The 20,920-nt window shown below is 35.5% G+C and overlaps 1 protein-coding gene across 2 annotated transcripts in view; it reads right to left on the reverse strand.

Annotated features, from left to right (window-relative positions):
• The window catches only part of TLK1 (tousled like kinase 1), a 150,654-nt gene that overhangs the window by 103,227 nt on the left and 26,507 nt on the right, over positions 1–20,920 (reverse strand). For both annotated transcript variants that reach the window (XM_038584808.1, XM_038584809.1), the window contains one exon: positions 3,241–3,359. In XM_038584808.1, the coding sequence (XP_038440736.1) occupies positions 3,241–3,359 (119 nt within the window). The remainder of the gene's footprint in view (positions 1–3,240; positions 3,360–20,920) is intronic.

Genomic DNA, 20,920 nt, shown 5'->3' on the forward strand with positions numbered 1-20,920 from the left:
TAGACATAGAGACAGAGAGAGGCAGAGACACAGGCAGAGGGAGAAGCAGGCTGCCTGCAGGGAGCCCGACGTGGGACTCGATCCCGGGACTCCAGGATTGCACCCTGGGCCAAAGGCAGGCACTAAACCGCTGAGCCACCCAGGGATCCCCTTCTTTCACAAATTTAAAATGCATTATGGATCTTATTGATATTATTTTTCCTATATTTTATTATTAAATCATCCTAGGAATTACATAATCATTACTCACCATTGTTTACCAATTACTCCCAACTATGCTAAAATAAACAAAAACCGGTACAAAAAAAAAATAGAATAATGATAATACAGGCAGAATAATGGCCCCCTATGACACTCACATTTTAATACCCAGAACCTGTGAATGTTACCTTCTAAGGCAAAAAAGATTTTGCACACGTAAGGGAAGAAGGACTTTGAATTGGGAGAATTATACCAGATTATCCAGACAGGCATGAGCCCCATCTAATCACTGAGTACTTAAAGTGAAGAACCTTACCAGATTCTGGTCAGAAGAAGATGTGACTTCCAAAGAACAGTAAGAGAGATGCATCAATGTGGCTTTGAAGATGGCAGAAGGAGACTACCAGCCAAAAAATTCAAGCAGCCTCTTGAAGTTAGAAAAGGGAAGGAAAAGGTCTCTCCTGCAAAGCCTCTAAGAAATCCAGTTTTGCATACAACTTGATTTTAACCCAATAGGACCAATGTCAGACTTCTGACCCTCAGAACCATAAAAAAATAAATGTCTGTTGTTTTAAGCAACTCTTTGGTAGTTTTTTATGGTAGAAATAGAAAAACAATGCAGATATAATGACCTAAAAGAGTGACACAACAGTGTCAAAGAAATGCATCATCTTTCAAGAATGTAGAAAGACTGGAGACAGAGGCACCTGGGTGGCTCAGTCAGGTAAGTGTTCAACTCTTGACTTCAGATCAGTTCATGATCTCAGGGTCATTGAGATCAAGACCCATGACAGGATCCATGCTCACCAAGGAGTCTACTTGGGTTTCTCTCCCTCTGCCCCTCCCCATGCATGTGTGTGCATTATCTCTCAAATGAATAAATAAATCTTTTTTTTTAATTTTTTTTATTTTTATTTATTTATGATAGTCACACAGAGAGAGAGAGAGAGGCAGAGACACAGGCAGAGGGAGAAGCAGGCTCCATGCACCGGGAGCCCAACGTGGGATTTGATCCCGGGTCTCCAGGATCACGCCCCGGGCCAAAGGCAGGCGCTAAACCGCTGCGCCACCCAGGGTTCCCCCGAATAAATAAATCTTTAAAAAGGAGATAACTTAAAAAAACAATACTAGAGACAGCCTTACAGACTGATTTTAGATTGCATAGATTCCAGATGAGAATTAAGAAATTTTCATTTTCCACTCAAGATGGTCAAGAGAAGAAAATGACAAGAGGAAGATGTTTTATAATTCTTAGACAAATCAGAAAATAAATACAAGGAAGTAACAACACTTTTAGACTCTAAAACTGATGGCAATGACTATATAAGTGAAATCTCAGAGTCGCTGAATGATACCATCCTAGATGAATTTTCTCAAATTCAAGAATCAATGAATTAGATAACATATTTGTAAGGAAAAAAAGGAAATGTGGTATTTTCATCAATTAGTCATTCAACTGAAGGACTTCATCATATAATATTCTTCTACAAGAATCTGGACTACTTCATGCTCAAAGGATACATGACAATAATCCTTTGTCTTTTATGATGCCTGTGCACCAAGATTTATATGATACAAAGAGAGTTTTATATGCTTAAATTCTGATTAAAATGTCTAATAAAGTTGTTTTTCGTTATGTCTTATTCCTTCTGCTATAAATTAGTATTAAAATAACTTAAAATATAAAAATAGCAAAAGGATGGGGTGCCCAAGTGGCAGAGTCGGTTAAATATCCAACTCTTGGTTTCAGTTTGGGTCATGATCTCAGGGTGGTGAGATCAAGCTCTGCACTCAGCATGGAAATCTGCTTGGATTTCTCTCTGCCCCTCCCCTGACATGCTCTCTTTTTCTAAAATAAATGAATATATCTTTTAAAAAATCATAAAAGGATCTATTTGACCCATATAGTTCACAGTGATGACTATTTTTTTAAGATTATATTTATTTATTCACGAGAGACACAGAGAGAGGCAGAGACATAGACAGAGGGAGAAGCAGGCTCCCTGTGGGGAACCCAATGTGGGACTTGATCCCAGGACCCCAGGATCATGACCCGAGCCAAAGGCAGACACTCAACCACTGAGCCACCCAGGCACCCAACTATTTTTCTTAGTATACCAAGAGCTATTCAAAACTTCAGAGTTACAGACTATGAAGTAAAAAAACCCAGGGTTTGATTACAGCAAAATTGAAGTGTCCTCCAGAATGATCCTATACAATCAATAATGGATACCACGAACAAAGCTGAAAAAGAAAACAATCTTGATAGAAATATAGGCAATCACTGGAACAATTTACAAGAGACTCCCAAAAAGCTAACAAGGACATGAAGAAATGCTCAAAATAATATAAGTAGAAATATATATGTATATTATTTTATACCTGCTAGATTATCAAAAATGAGGAATCCAGATGATGCCAAGTGTTTCTGAGATGTGGGGATACATTAATGATCATGCATTCTGTTGAAAGTGCAGATGAGTCCTGTGTAAGTGTTCTGTATAGCAATCTTCTACTACTCATATACCCTATCACCGAGCAATTCTGCTCTGGCATATATAACCTAAATAAATGCTCAAAGAGGTCCATAAGAGAAAAAGTACATGAAATTCACTACAGTTTGAGGTAATGGGGAGTTGAAGACAATCTGAGGTCTATCATTTGAAGGCATAATAGATACACTAAAATTTTATGCAGCAGTTATACAAATAGGAACATATACAGATAGGAACAAGGGTGACAGAGGCAAGAAAGAGACAAAGGACAGGAAAAGTAAAAATTATATAATGGGAGAAGAGCACTTCAATTCACTAAACTCAGTTTTACCCTGAAACCTATTACGCTGTATTATACTGCCCCTACTAAAGTATGTTATGCTATATTAAAAATCGGGTTTATAAATACCGATTTTTCCCCTATGTGTTATAAAAATTATAGTAATTAATAATTTATTAACCAATATGTGGGATTCTTTTAAAAAATATATTCTGGATCATTTAATACAAGGAAAAAGTGTCAAATAATTATAATTTTACTTACTTTTGCTCCAACACTGCAACTGCCTGTGCTCCCCGTACTCCCACTTGCAACTCCTGTAAATCTAGCTTCCAATAATTCTTGCCTTCTCGGATCCAGACTATGAAGCTCATCCATTGCACCTATTAAGAAAAACAACAACAACAACAAAAAAGCATATATTCATATACAAACACAAAATACACAGATGTAGTTAGTTGTCAATATAAACTTAATGAATGCATTCCACAAACAGATGAGACTTTAAATTTTTTATCATGTCCTTCATTCATTTATCAAAACCAACAAAAAATTTCCAACATTTCTGACTGCAATCCACAGTAAGAAATGCACTATTTTCCACCCAATTCAGAGTATATTTTAAACTGGGAAAAAAATTAAAAATAAAAAATAAACTGGGAAAGACTGTTTTATAGCTGTCACATTCCAAAGATTTTTGGTACATTTGATAGTTTTCAGTTTCTATCAGGTGTATGAAAAATATACATGTATCAAACAGATCATTGAGGTAACATCTATTATTAAACAATCACTGCAGAATTAAAGGGGAAAATTAGCATCCTCATGTAATTGCTACTATGCAGACTAAAGCACCACAAATTCTAGCCAAAATTCAATTAAACTCTTAAAATTTCTTTTATTTGTATCTGCCAATTCTCTACTGATAAAATCTTAAAAATGACATACATGAGTGGGTCTCAAAAGGAATAAGGAGAAATCCCAAATCACATGTGGACATTTTCAAACTAAACTAACTAGAACCCTTCTACATACTCTGACATTCCTCTATCTTAAAGGTTAATAGTTATCCCTATACATATTACCTTTTAAACTTGCTTTCATTACCTTTTATCTTTATCTGGACAGAGGACTGGATGGATAATGGCCATCCTTCCATGTTTACTTGCTTATATATTTACTTGAATATATCTTTTCTGCCCATTCCTCTTTCTTCCATCTCAAAGAGGTAACTATAAAAAACTGAAGCCTTCAATTTTTGCTTTTGATCCCATTTCTTCTTGATATCCAAGGGATCTTGCATTTGCATTTACAGATCTAAAGCTATAAAACTCTTAAAACATAGGGGAAAGCATCATGATCTTGGAAGGATTTGGCAAAGATTTCTTAGATATGAAACCAAAAGCATAGGCAACAAAAGAAAAAATAAGTTGTAATTCATCAAAATTAAAAACTTTTACACATCAAAGGACATTATCAAAAAAAGTCAAAAGGCAACTGACAGGATGGGAGAAAATTACCTGCAAATTGTATATCTCATGAAAATTGGTATTCAGAATACATAAAGAAATACAACTCAACAACAAAAAACTAAACAACACAATTTAAAAAATGGGCAAGGGGTGACACGTGAGTGGCTCAGTTAGTTGAGCATCCATCTGACTCCATTTCAGCTCAGGTCATGATCTCAGGGTGGTAGCATCAAATCCCACATGGGGCTCTTGTGCCCCATGTTGGGCTCTGCACTCAGCACAGAGTCTGCTTGAGAGTCTCTCTCCCTCTGCCCCCTCTCCCCCCTGCTCTCTCTCTAAAATAAAATAAATAAATCTTTTAAAATGGGAGAGGACATGAATAGACATCTCTCCAAAGAAGATATACAACTGGCCAATAAGTACATTAAAAGAGGCTCAATATCAATCAGTAGGGAAATGCAAATCAAAACCACAATGAGATACTTCACACACCCATTAGGATGGCTACTATCATAAAACAGAAAGTGTTAGTAAGGATGTGGAGACATCTGAACCCTTATGCATGGCTAGTGGGAATATAAACTGGTGCGGCCACTGTGGTAAACACAGAATTACCATATGATCCAAAAATATCATCTGAGTATATACCCAACAGAAGTGAAAGCAAGGACTACAATAGGTCTTTTGCACATCATGTTCATACCATCAGTATTCACAATAGCCAAAAGTAGAAGCAACCTAACAGTCCATCAATGAATGAATGGATTAACACATTGGGGTATATGCATAAAATGGAATATTATTCAGCATTAAAAATGAAGGAAATTTTGACACAGGTCACAATACAGATGAAATTTGAAGATATGCTAAGTGAAATCATGTAAATATTTACATAATGAGAAAGATAGCTTCCTAGAAACTTTTTACTGACAAAATTCAAGATATAATAACTAATGAAAAAATGGAATTGGGAAATACACTTGAGTTTCCTATCATCATAATCTTCTGCAAATACTCAACCGATAATGTTGATCAGTTATGTACTTATCTTAGAAATGTCTTTTCTGATAGGTACTGTTAAATACTGATATCGACCCACAAGTACATGATTTTGAGTATATTCACTACTTAGAAGGCAGCTACAGAAGTCAGATTCTTCTTTTGTTACTTGTTTTCAATAAATCACTACACTGCAGATTAATCACTTCCAATAGAAGGTTCCTTAAGTGTAAAATTAAATGGATTTTGAGATATGGAAACTTTCCTTGCATCAATGTCTGAAAAATGTTGCTGGAACTGTAGTTTGATGATGGAAACTCATATGGAATGAAGATCTCACTTTGACAGTATAGGAGAAATATATAAAGCAGCTTTATGTTACTTGTGATTCAAATAGCTGCCACTGAAATGATTTTACTGCAACTTAATTTCACATGAAGCACTACTTTGCCTCAGAATTTTAGGTTAATTTAAAGAGTATTTCCAAATCTGCAGGAAAAGCTAATTTCCAAATCCAATCATTATTTGACAATAGGGGTTGAAGGCCATCCTGTTTCATTCAGAAAAATTTCAATCTCAGTCCTAAGGTCAAAAATTGTAAAAAATTTTACTACTAACCCAGTCAAGATATTCAGCTTCTGTGTCCAACAAAAATTCATGCAGCTGATGCTAGTTAAATCCATATGAGCAAATCAAGTGCACCACTGACAATATTGATTCAGTAACACATGATAAATTCAAATATTTTCTGCAAAGGACCTACTGATGAGTAACACAATAACCATAGTTTTGGACACCTCACATTTTTACAAGCTTTGTAAAGTTATCCAACTAAGCCTTTTTCTGTTCCACACAAATTTTTACGACCATCAGGTATAGAAAGAACATCATAGCAGATTCCACTTCAGATTGTACTTAAGTGTTTTCTCAACTTTGAAAATATTCTTGTAGTTGCTCTCCACAGACTGTTCATGGAGTCTAATTGTTCTGTCACTTCAAATTTGGCATTGACACCTTGAATCAACAACAACTGAATAGTATCAATAACATCTGTCAACTCAGCAAGAGCCAAGGAAAACCACTTGCCTTGTTTTTTAATGGACTATCGATGTTGCTTCAAATGTCCCCAATTCTTAAATCAACTGTTCTGGCCAAAAAATTTAGTCTAAAACGCCTTTATTTTTTCTGGACACATTTCTTTGCTGCCATCAAACAATTTAATTAACTCACCATCAGTAAATGGTTTTCCTTGCTTGGCTAACAAATGAGCCACTTGGAAACTTATTTTGGTGGCAGCCTCATTTTCAATTTTTATTTTTATGAAGAAATTATGCTGTGGTAAGATATTCCATTTTAAATTGACTGTTACTTTAAGAAAATAGAGTTGAGACTAGTATGGTGTATGCTTAATCTAATAATGTCAACATACATTCTCTAATAGCTACAGTGTCAATGCATGATAGAAAAAATGTTTTGCTCTCTAATTCAACAAAATAATACACACTCCACTGTGCCTTAAAAGCATGGCACTCAGAGTCCATTTTTCTTTTCTTGTTTTGACATGATAGATATGCACTGGTATAAAAAAATAAAATAAATATTGCAGGCTGGCAATACACATGGCACTCAAAACACTTTCAAGTTATAACAGCAGCACTGAAATTTGTAGCGCACCAAAAGCTGTATGAAGTGATAAGAATGCCATATAGGGTCTCTGTCACAACTACGCAGCTCTGCCATTATAATGCAAAAACAGCTTTGCTCCAATAAAACTTTACTTACAGGCAATAAAATTTGAATTTCACATATCATAAAGTATTATTCTTTCAGTTTTTTTAACCATACAAAAATAGGTAGTTTGCTGACTCCTATTGTAACAAGCACATTTCAAAGATTTTAATTTTTTATGCAATCAAACTATCATTTTGACACTTATCAGAAATGTGGTCCTTAATTATAAGAGGTGAGGTTTCCTGAAGAATACGTAATTTCACCATAATCCATTAAATTCTTTGTTATATAAATATTTATACTTTTGAAAAAGAAATTATAAAAGCTACTATAAAGACCATATTATCCTTAAAGAATACCCATCTCTAAATACAATCACCTGTCTCCTAATTATGGTATTATTCTTACTAAACTGCTCCATAAAATTTATGCTAAACCAAAATTTCACATAAAAAATATGAGATGTCACTACCCAAATAAGAGATCACATCCATTCCACAAAGAAAAATTTTAGGGAAACATAAATGAAGGCCACAATTTTACCCATTATAGAAATAGGTCACGTCCCCTTCTAATAAACATTTTATTTCTCTCTTACACACACACACACACACACACACACTCACTCGATAGATTTTAATTATAAACTTAGCCTCCTAAGGTGACCAGTCTAAAAAAAGATGCATGTAAAAAAAATAAATAAAATAAAATAAAATAAGATGCATGTATTTAGACACAGGATTGGTTCTGGTTAGTCAGCATTACTTTATAGTTTTATCACCTTTTTATGACAAGGAATCTATCTTTTTTTAAAATTTTTTTTCTTTCTTTTTTTAAAGATTTTATTTATTTATTCATGAGAGACCGAGAGAGAAAGAGAGGCAGAGAAGCTGGCAGAGGGAGAAGCAGGCTCCATGCATAGAGCCGGATGTGGGACTCGATCCCTGGTCTCCAGGATCAGGCTCTGGGTTGAAGGTGATGCTAAACCACTGAGCCACTGGGGCTGCCCTCTATCTTTCATTATATCACTTTTTAATTACCTTAAGACTTCATCTTCCTTGGCAAATAGTCAAAACAAAATCATGATATCTAGAAAGCACGTTTTCAAAAGTTTAATTCCAGTTACCAAAGAATAAAGAAGTTTGTTCACTTAGACCCTTCTCATATAGTCATCTGCAAGTAAACCATTATCTTACATTTTTAAATTTAAAACTTTCTGAAGTCTGAAAATATTTTAATTCATTCCAGAATTTAATTGTTATTTTTTATATTTCATCTGATAAACTGATTTATACAGAAGAGTTAAGGTCTTTCTTCTACTAATATCTTTCACATTATGCTAGATAAGGCAAAGAACTCTGACTAAAAAAATACCATGATAAAATTAGAAATTATTTCAACGGGATAAAATATTCCATTTAAATCACTCCTTTTCATTAGTTCTTTTTTTTTTTTCATTAGTTCTTTAATGCATTTCAAAGTATAGAAAACAAAAGGAATTTAAGATGACTACACTGTTCAACACTCCAGAATTACTTCTGACTCATCTTTAAACATCTATTTTAACATGGTTAATAGAATATATTTTCATATACAGTATTTTGTATCATATAGTGAACATAGTTATTATTTTTGAATACATTACATTCCAACATTTATTCCACAGCTTGATTTCCAATTTAAAACCAAATATCCTAATTTTTTGGTACTTAACATGTTAAATGAAGCTATCACAAAAGTAGCCCAATTTCTTTCATAACCTTTTTCCCCCATGAATCTAACAAAAACATCTCTCACATTTTTTTCTAATGATATTAAATATTAGCATTTGGAAATTTAATCCATTTACAATTTAATTGTATATAGGTGTAATTTTTTCCAAAGGAAAATGTCATACAATTTCTCACAAATGTAACCTTTCCCACCAATTTGAAATACTTCTCTGGCCATCTATCATATTCCTACATAAATGTGGGTCTGTTTCACTGAACTATTTGAGTTATATACATCTATCCATCTACCCACACACATATATATATGTACTGTACATATATACATAACTATACTCTCTCACAGACACACACCCCAAACATTTCATTTAGAATGACCAAAAAGAGTAAGCACAGAAAGCCAGATTCTAGTATATACATTCAGTTATATAAGCCCGTGGTAAAGAGAACACAGATCTGGATCCACTCCAAGTCAAAGTGGTGACCTGATCTTTAAGATACGTAGTCATTTTGGGGATGCCTGGATGCCTCAGTGGTTAAGCTTCTGCCTTTGGCTCAGGTCATGGTCCTGGGACTGAGTCCCCCATCAGGCTCCCTGCAGAGAGCCTGCTTCTCCCTCTGCCTCTGTCTCTCTCTGTCTCTCATGAATAAATAAAAACTTAAAAAAAGAAGGTACTCAGTCATTTTAAATGCTTTCGTTGTTACCCTTACAGCAAAATTTCAGACATACTGAAACCAAATTACTCATATAAAGAAATATAGCTTGCATCAGAGTAAAGCACAGAGTTCTGGTTTTTTGCTTCTCTACCCTACCCTGTCATGACCCTAGAGAATGAGTAATAATTTAATCTCAGTTTTATTCTTATAAATAAAAAATGTCTAACAGCTAATTTTTCTTTCATCAAAAACAAATATACACAAATAGACAAGCTGGGTAAGCATGGCCAAGTTCCTTAACCATGTTTCAGCCTCTTTATATATAAAATAGATAATAAAAGTATGTACCTTATAGTTGTTAGAGTAAAGTAAGGTATATGAAAAGTTTTAAACTAGACTTGTCATTTACTGAGTATTGAATAAATGTAACCACATATGTATGCTACAAGTGCTCAATAAAGATTGGCATATATTATAGACAGATAGACAGTATACGCTCCCTTTGTAGCTTTCTCCCTGTGGTTAGAATTTCCAGGTAGGTAAAATGGCATATACTTCAATGCCTAATTTTTTTCTGTTAATGTCAAAGTAATGTAACCAACTACTATTTCTCTACCTTCTTCAGGCTTATAATAATTTGCTATTTTTAAAACCAATTTCTGTCTCATATACTCATATACACCTATATATACACATACAAATGTGTACAAACACACACATATATATTTTTTAATGATCTATTTCTCTATTTTAACATATAGTTCTCAGTCTTAAAGATAAGGAAATTGAGATAATGAGAGATTAAGTCATATTACCTGTTGTTAAAACTTATATTCACTCAACTAAGCACCCCTTATCCCAAAAGAGCAGTACAAGAGTGTGTGTGTGTGTGTGTGTGTATGAGAGAGAGAGAGACAGAGAGAGAGAGAGAGAGAGAGAGAATGAATAGACATGTGCTTATACATGTAAAAAGCAATGTTTTCTGAGAAAGTCCAAAATAGGAATTCAGTAAAACCTGACCTAGTTGCTACTTTCTAAGTCAACTGGTATCCTATCCCTAATTATTTAACAATCTTTTTTAGTTTCATGCCTTTTCCCATTATAATACATGCTGTTTGAAATAAGTAATACAGAAATACAAAAATGAAAGTCCCAATGTTTCTCTGTATCCCAAAATCCCACACCCCTAGAGATAACCATTTTGATATACCTTCAAAAAAGGACAGTGATGATGTACTGCTCCACAGTACTCTTTTTTGGTCTATTCTTTCCCAATAGGGCAGGGTGAAAAAAAGGGCTACAGAATAGTTATTTCTCACAGTTCTTCTGCAGCAGGAAGTAAATCTCTGACCAGGAAGTTGCATGTACTCTACATAAGAAGTCCAAGTTGAGCATTACCTACCTTTTAAAACACTACCCGAAACAATGTAATATAATAAACAAAGATAAAATATTCTAGATTTTATATAGTGATTTCAACATAAGCATTATTTCACCAACATGATCTCTATCATATCTTCAACAAGATTCCTAAAATGGATTTCTGTGGACATTTATTGTAGCAAAATAGCTGTAGGGTTAAGAGTATGGGCTCTGCTGCCAGACTGAGTTCAAATCTCAGCTCTGTCCTCATCCATAAAATCCTAATAGTAACAGAGCATACTCCATAGGATTCTTACGATTAAATGAGATGACACTTGTAAGCCCTTAGGAATATAGAGCCTCCATAATTTCTACTTACTAAGTCCTAGAAAAATAAGCAATCTCCCCAAAATTGCATGCCAAGTAAGTAATGTGAGATGAGAAAGCAACAGACAACAGAGCATTCCAGTTTACTCACTTTCAATTTCACTAGCCTAAACCTTCAAATAAAGAAGAAACAAAGTTTTAAAACTTGTTTGCTTAGGGAACCCTATCTGCTCTAAATGCCCACACAGACATGTTTAACATAAATTATGCAGCTCAATGAAAATAAAAACAATCTTTACCGTCATTCCCAACTCTAAATTGCTTTACAACCCCAGAGAATCCCAAGTTTAGGTGCCAGATACATAAATGAGTGCATAAACCCATTAAGATCATAATATTCCTCTACAAAGACACATTTCCAAAGACTCAATCGCTCAAGATAAAAAAAAAATTTTAATTTTAGTAATATTTTCTAGTACCTTCAGCTTTAATAAAAATGCCAACCTATAACTATTTATTAGTTTGTTTATTTATTTATGGGGGGGTGGGGAGGAGGAGAGGGAGAGGGGGAGACAATCTCAAGCAGGCTCCATGCCCAGTGCAGAACCCAATACAGGGCTTGATCTCACAACCCTGAGATCATGACCTAAGCCGAAATCAGAGTTGGATGCTTAACCAATTGAGTCACCCAGGCACCCAACCAACCCGTAACATCAGATAAATATATAAGCTAAGTAAATCCATTTTAATGAAGAATAAGAAATTATGATTTCTAACAGGTTGAACCATATGAAGCTATATTCAAACATTTCAAATATATAAAAAAGTCATATGGTTCAACCTATTTACTTGATGACCAGAATAGTCTAGAATATAACAAATCCTGCCATGTCCTTATAAATGATTATGACTACTTTACAGAAATTCAATATAGAATACAGAATTCAAAGAAATTGTGAGTGACAACATTCTCATACATTTTCTGTGTATTATCTCAAAGCTGCCAAAATGGTAGTGATAAATGCAAAGCCTTATTAAGTTTATACCTTATAAGGTTGGCCTTGAATCTTAATCAGTCTTCCAGCAAATCTGTACATTTAAAGAGTCTGATTTATAGCAAGTTTTATTTCAATTATAGTAATTTTCCAACTTATTTCCCAATGACAAGTTGTTTGCCTTAGGAGGAAAGGATATGTATCTTCATAGAGGCAAGAAATAAGCAATTTTACTTCTTCCCCTTTTTACCATTGCTCATAAACTCCAAATTGCCACCAATAAAGAAAAATGCAAAAAACCAAAAAATTAGAGCCTAAAAATCCCACCCATAGTCCTATGGGTAACCAATGTCAACAACATTCAAGTTTATTTTCTTCCAGTTTTTCTTCTGTATACTTTTTAAAAAGACTCTAGTTATTTTTAGAGGGGGCAAAGGGGCAGAGGGAGAAACTCTCAAAAGGTTTCTGCTGAGCACAGACTCAGACGCCCAGATAGTTCTCACAATCCTGAGATCATGACCTGAGTGGAAAACAAGTCATACCCCTAACCAACTGAGCCAGCCAAGTGTCCCATTTTTCTGTATACTTTTTATTCAGTGATTAACATTACACTTTATAGTAGCCCCTGGCATTCAAAGATGTTTCCACATTCATAATTTCAACCATTTCCAAAGACCCTAAAAGTGGGACACCTGGATGGCTCAGGGGTTGAGTGTCTGCCTTTGGCTCAGGGAGTGATCCTGGAGTCCCAGAATCGAGTCCCACACTGGGCTTCCTGCATGGAGCCTGCTTCTCCCTCTGCCTGTATCTCTGACTCTCTCTCTCTCTCATGAATAAATAAAATCTTCAAAAAAAAAAAAAAAAAGAAAAAAAAGACCCTAAAAGTGATAACATAATAAAATTATCATTTGTTGAAGTGCTGCTAAATAAGACATTTATCCTTTTTTTTTTTTTTAATTTTTATTTATTTATGATAGTCACAGAGAGAGAAAGAGAGAGAGGCAGAGACACAGGCAGAGGGAGAAGCAGGCTCCATGCACCGGGAGCCCGACGTGGGATTCGATCCCAGGTCTCCAGGATCGCGCCCTGGGCCAAAGGCAGGCGCTAAACCACTGCGCCACCCAGGGATCCCTATAACTATATTTTTGAGGAAAATTAAACCCAAACAGAATTGAATGGATGGAGGTTGTTATATAAATGTCTTATTTAGGGGATCCCTGGGTGGCGCAGTGGTTTGGCGCCTGCCTTTGGCCCAGGGCGCGATCCTGGAGACCCGGGATCGAATCCCACGTCGGGCTCCCGGTGCATGGAGCCTGCTTCTCCCTCTGCCTGTGTCTCTGCCTCTCTCTCTTTCTCTCTCTGTGACTATCATAAATAAATAAAAATTTTTAAAAAATTAAAAAAATAGTTATAAAAGTATAGTATATATAGTTATATAAAGTATAGTTATCCCAATGCCCCACCAAAAAAACTATGTTGTTTTTGAAAAATCTTTCCCCCACAAAAATCCAATTAACATTAATAATGAAAGTGGCAGTAGCCATTCTTTGACTTAAAAACAACTTCAGATAAATTATAAATTTATGAATTAATGTAAGTTCACTGCATATTAATGCTATCCTATACAGTATACATGTTTTTTTTTTCTTTTTTTTCTTTTTTTTTTTTTAAACATTTTTATTTATTTATGACAGTCACAGAGAGAGAGAGAGGCAGGGACATAGGCAGAGGGAGAAGCAGGCTCCATGCACCGGGAGCCCGACGTGGGATTCGATCCCGGGTCTCCAGGACCGCGCCCTGGGCCAAAGGCAGGCGCCAAACCGCTGCGCCACCCAGGGATCCCTACAGTATACATGTTTTAATGAAATTTACTTACATTTCCTACAAGTAACTTAAATGTTTAAGTGTGTAATGGGTATGTTAAGGTTCATTACGATAATCACTCTACCTCAATAAATTTTAAAGTTTCCATAATGAAAAGTTAACTTTTTATATTTCCCTACATTTTTGTGAGGGCATCTGTCTTAAGGGCATGTGCAAATTTCAAAACTAAGAAAGCTGTCTGGTAGCCATCACTGTCAAGATTCTACACTAATTAATATTTTGTATCTTATGGTCCTACAAAAGCAATCTTCTACTTTATGACATGTTTTCGTGAACATTATTTCACAACTACTTAACGTTCCATTAAATGGATGTACAGTAATATATTTAATTATTCCCCTCCCATTGGTGATTCAAGTGGTTTCTAATTTCTTGCTATTAAAAACAGTACTGCAAAATAAATAAATACACAAACAAATAAATAAATAATAAAATAATAAAAGTAAAAACAGTACTGCAACAAACATCATTCTACCTAAAATGCTTTGTATGAATTCAGAATTATTTCCTTAGAACAATGACTCCCAAAGCCTGGTAAGAAAAACGTTATGTTCGTATTTATTTCTCCCAGACCCACCTCAGCAATCTCCATCCAGAGTCAAAAGGTAACTGTGCAGAAATGAGTTAACACAGCGAGGATGCCATCTTTAGTAGGAATCTGCTGCAAAGAGATTCCTACCTTTCTCTAATAGATAAGGGCGGTTCACAGTGCCTAGATTGTTCGTAGAAATAATGTGGTTGGTGTATGTTAGCAAGAAGGCACCTCCAAAAAAATCTTGAATGCAGAGTCTCTAGCGAACTTCCCTGGATAGACACACTGCACATATGTTGCTGCATTTTCACTGGTGGAAGGGTATGTACCCTATGTGCCCCCTCTTGTGAGGGAGAGAACCTAAAGAGGCTTATGTAGAAGTTATCCAGATTCTGCCTTTGTTTTCCCTTTAGGATTCAGCCGTGTACCTTCACTATGTTGGTGTACTACATATACATCAAATGTGAGGAGAACTAAGTGCTGAGCCCACAAGGCCTTCCAGTTAATCTCTGCACATAGTGGACACCTAACACAGCATGTAAAGCTCGTTCACCTATCTTACCACTCTAAAACAGACTGACACAACCTCTGGTCACTAGTGAAGCATCATGTTCACAGCCCTAGGTAAAAACTAGAGATTGCCCTGCTACTTGAAGTTATAGAAAGTTATAGAAAACCCGAGGTAAAGTTAAATTTCACGTCTTATTTCCCTGCCAAGACAGGCAAATGCTTTTAGTTCTGAAACTCTCTGGCAGACACAGTAATTCTGAGTCTGCAGCTTTATCAGTGAGCTGGCATATCTCCTCTCACTAGACTATAAACTAGTCTATAAACAGGAATTTTGGGGGCGTTATTTGTTCACTGAAATATCAAGGTGCCTAAAAGAATGCCCAACACATAGAAGACTCTCAATAAATATTTCTTGAATGAATAAATGGATATTCTCGGGCATCTCCAAATTTTCAAACTGAAGAAATCTGGTCTAAAAGACAACCAAATTTGTGTTTTAGCTCTAGTACTTTAGTAACTCTAAGCCTCAGTTTCCTCACTCATACAATGAAAATAGCCATCTAACTTATTGGCATGAAGAGGAATACAACATTTGGGTAAACTCCTCCAGGCATAAAACAGACGCTCAATAGTGAATAGAGTTTATTTACAAAGGCCATGGAAAGTTCAATAAGAAAACTGACTTAATATTAAAAAAATTAAGGGCACCTGGGTGGCACAGTCGGTTAAAACATCAAACTCTTGGTTTCAGCTCAGGTCTGATCTCAGGGTCATGACACTGAGCCCCGTATTGGGGTCCATGCTCAGTAAGCAGTCTGCTTGAGTTCCTCTCGACCTTTCCCTTTGCCCCTCCCCCTGATGCACCTGAGCGCACTCTTTCTCTAATAAATAATCTTTAAAAAAAATTAGTTAAGTCAGGTAGAATATTAATACTGTTACATGGGAAATATTACAGCTTCTGCATCTCTGCCTAATTATAGATTCCACGGCTGATTCATGGACATCAGTTAGGCGGCTACTGTAGTGATTTAGGTAAGAGAAGACATTAGCTTGAACTAGTACCACAGAAGAACAAAATGGTATCTAGGAGATGAAAAAAACAATAGGACTTGGTAGTAGACTGAATTTGAAAAGTAAGGGAAAAGGAATGTTTCTGGTTTGCACATAGATAACTGGTAGTAAGATTCACTATAAAAGGAACTGGTTTGGGGAGATAGATCATGAGTTCCTGTTTGAAGAACCTGAACTCGGTATGTTTTAGGGACAACAGTGAGTTTCTTCCATCAGGTCTCACTTATCTTATAATAAGTTATAACCTATCTATATATAACCTATAGATAACCTTCACCTAACAATGAAGACTAAGGCTTATAGTTACCTATTTAATGGGCAATGCTTCAATTATCATTAGCAAAGAGCATGGGTAGCAGGAAGGAAGAACAGGTACACAGAAAGCCTAGTTCAATATACAAAAAATAAAAGTACAAATGATGAGGAAAAAGAGCTTTCACTACCATTTAGATATTTAAAAATTTATCCATACTATGGATCACTTATATAACCAGTTCCGTTATAAGTCACTAGGCCAAGGGACGCCTGGGTGGCTCAGCAGTTTAGTGCCTGCCTTCAGCCCAAGGCGTGATCCTGGAGTCCCGGGATCGAGTCCCACGTCGGGCTCCCTGCATGGAGCCTGCTTCTCCCTCTCCCTCTGCTTATGTCTCTGCCTCTTTCTCTGTGTCTCTCAATAAATAAGTAAAATATTTTAAAAAAGAATAAGTCACTAGGCCTAAAAGACAAGCAGTGTTCACACTATGAACACACATCAATAAGGAGAAAGACAAATAATGTAAAAGAATTAAACTTGAAATGATTAAGGCTGGATATATCAGAATTAATTTTATGAACTACTCACCATGTATGTCTAAATACTGCAGAGGATAATAATTCTCTAAACCGTTTAACATACTATTGAATTATATTTTATACAGCAAAAAGTGAATGAATAATTCTATATGACACAAAAAAAATCAATCCTATTTCTTTTTTTTTAGTCACCATAGACGTACTTTATCCTCCCAGTTTGGTGTTCATATACTTTAAAAACAATTACAGGGCAGCCCAGGTGGCTCAGCGGTTTAGAGCCGCCTTCAGCCCAGGGCATGATCCTGGAGACCAGGGATCGAGTCCCACATTGGGCTCCCTGCATGGAGCCTGCTTCTCCCTCTGCCTGTGTCTCTGCCTCTCTGTCTCTCTCTCTGTTTCTCTCATGAATAAATAAAAAAAATCTTTTTAAAAATAAAAAAATAAAAACAATTACAAAATGTTTAGCTTCTCTATTAGACTGGCTTTGGGTAAATCAGAACTTTCATTTACTGCGCTCCTCATTCTTTTTTTTCCCACTGTGCTCCTCATTCTTGTAAGTTATTGCCTTTATATTAGTAAATTATGTTAATTTACTTATCTGTACTTGCAGAACACACTGCAAGAGAGGAAAAACTTATATTCTTAAAAATAATACAGTCAGCTAACAACCTGATTTTGATATGGGCAAAGAACTTAATAAATATTTCTCCAGAGATAACACAAATGGTCAACATGCATATAAAAAGATGCTCAACATCACTAATAATTAAGGAAATGCAAATAAAACCTATGAGATATCACTTCACTCTTATTAGGATGGCTACTACCTGAAAAATAGAATATAAGTATTAGCAAGAATATGGAGAAACTGGAATGCTTGTTCACTGTAGATGAAACTCTAAAATGGAACAGCCACAGTGGAAAACATTATGGAGGTTCCTCAAAAAATTAAAAATAAAGTTACCATATGATCCTAGCAATCTCACTTCTGGGTATATACCCACAAGAACTGAAAGCTGGGTCTCAGAGATATTTGCACACCTGTGTTTATAGCAGCATTATTCGTAACAGCCAAGGAAGGCATGGAAGCAAACCAGGTAACTGTCAACAGATGAATGGATAAACAAAATGTGGTACATACATAAAATGGAATATTATTCAGCCTTTAAAGAGTAGGATATTCTGAAACATGCTTCATACAATATAGGTGGACCTTGAGGACATTGTGCTAAATGAAATAAGCCAGTCACGAAAAGAGAAACATCTTTGATTGCATTTATATACCTAGCTAGTCAAAATAAAAGACAGTATAAAATGGTCTTCAGGGGCTGCAGGCAGACCAGAATGGAAACCTAGTGTATATGAGGTATTAAGAGTTTCAGTTTCGCAAGATAAAATAGATCTGGAGTTATCTACCTGGATAATTGGTTAATTTGAAGTGTTCAACTTCCTCAGAGAAAGCCACTCTATACCAGGGATAGGGAGCACCACCAGTTTTTTGTACTATCCATGAACTAAAATAGTTTTTACATTTTTAAATGATTGGAAAGGAAGATCAAAAGAAGAGCATTTCATGACAAGTACAAATTACATGAAATTCAAATTTCTTTTTTTTTTTTTTTCAAATTTCAGTGTCCATGAATAGGTTTTATTGGAACAAAGTCACATCCATTCATTTGCATATTGCCTATGGCCCCTAGTACTACTCCAGGACAGAGAGTAGTTCTAACAGAGACCTTATGGTCTAAAAAACCTAAAACACTAACATGCTCTTTACAAAAAGTCTGCCAACTCATACTCTACACCTAATTCCAAAATAAGGAATTAGAAAATAAAAAGAAGTAAATAAAGAGTAAATAACAATTTCTGAAATTCTGATTTAATAATTCTTAAATATATATATATCTTTTATGTAGTTTCTTATTTCTACAATCAAGACATCTGTAAATACAAAGAGGTGTACAGGCATATGCGCCCATGCTTTATCTTTAATACCTGCAGTATCTGGAGTTAAGCTTCAATCTTAGAATAAAATTTCAATGTTAGTTAAGCTCTTTGGGTACTCTTAATAAATACAGAATTTATACAACTATTTTATTACATAGCTGTGTCTTCTCAAATAACTGGGCTAAAGTCATTTTTACTTTACACAAATTTAGGGATCCCTGGGTGGCGCAGCGGTTTGGCGCCTGCCTTTGGCCCAGGGCGCGATCCTGGAGACCCGGGATCAATTCCCACATCAGGCTCCCGGTGCATGGAGCCTGCTTCTCTCTCTGCCTGTGTCTCTGCCTCTCTTTCTCTCTCTGTGACTATCATAAATAAATAAAAAAATTTTTTAAAAAAAGCATTCTACACAAATTTAGAAAAGATATCCTAAATAATAGTTAAAATATACAATAAAATTGCTGAGACCTCATGATAATGAAAAGTTTGCATCACCTTTATCATTTTCTTATTAAAGGCAAGCTCTGTGGGTATAGTTGTAATTTATCATGTTAGCTGTTAAAGATAACTAAAATGCTTCAAACATAAAGTTGTGAACAATGTTCCACTTAGCCATGCATCTATGCTTTAGCTAATAACTTGTTAATAGAAACTTTAAGGAAGAAAAACATTTGTTAAACTTCAAGATACTTAAGACAACATTTAACATATATACTTATCTTTTAGCAAGTAAAGAGCTAATAATTACTATAAATTGATCCTGGCAAAGAGGCTATCATAGTAGGGTATACTGATCTCTATTTCAAATTTCAGATTTAGGCAACAAGCTGAAATCATTAAACCCCCTTAAAATTCCCAACCATTTTCTTTCTTCTGCTGCTCTGTAATCTGGAGAAGCAAATTAGTACAAACAAATGCAAGTAGTTTTAACCTAAGAACTGTCACTGTTCTTGAAATCAGTATATACTGCAGTAAAAGTAAGCTCTGGTAGTAATAAGCTATAATGATGGGTCTATGGTATCAAAGACGTGACCTCAGTTAATTAACTTTTGCTCCCTCCTAAATAAACATCCACCTAAATAATTTTATGATTAAGCAATTTAAAGTTGCATCCTTTTCAATAAATTCTGAGAAACTTGAGTAATTTTTAAAACAAACCACAAACAAAAAAGGTAATAAACATGTGGAAAACAGCTTATGTTCTTGGTAATCATATATATACAAGTAAAACAATCTGGAATACAACCACTTAACAAGTCAAACACTTTTAAAATATACTACCACTAGAGCAGTGATGTTTCCATTAAACTGGTTCATGTGTGTTACTGGTGACAGTGTAAATAGGTACAACTCTTACAGCAACATCCAGAAAGAAATTCATACTTTTTGACTAACTTAAACTGAAACAACTGCAACATCTGAGGTATGACAATTTTCAAAGGCATACAGAGTGTTATACTGTATTTAGCAAACCTAAAAGTCAGTTTCTTTCTTTTTTTTTTTTTTAATTTATTTATTCATGACAGACACAGAGAGAGAGAGAGAGAGAGAGAGAGAGGCAGAGACACAGGCAGAGGGAGAAGCTGGCTCCATGTAGGGAGCCTGATGTGGGACTCAATCCCGGGTCTCAAGGATCACACCCCAGGCTGAAGGCAGTGGCCACTGGGCCACCGGCACTGCCCTAAATGAGTTTCTAAAGCAAACACTATTACTTCTCAAAGGGCGATAATTTAAAAGAGCCAAAGTGGGATCCCTGGGTGGCGCAGCGGTTTGGCGCCTGCCTTTGGCCCAGGGCGCGATCCTGGAGACCCTGGGATTGAAGCCCACATCGGGCTCCCTGCATGGAGCCTGCTTCTCCCTCTGCCTGTGTCGCTGCCTCTCTCTCTCTCTCTCTCTCTCTCTTTCTGTGATTATCATGAATAAATAAATAAATAAAAT

Source organism: Canis lupus, chromosome 36 (genome assembly GCF_011100685.1).
Source record: "Canis lupus familiaris isolate Mischka breed German Shepherd chromosome 36, alternate assembly UU_Cfam_GSD_1.0, whole genome shotgun sequence".
NCBI lineage: Eukaryota > Metazoa > Chordata > Mammalia > Carnivora > Canidae > Canis > Canis lupus.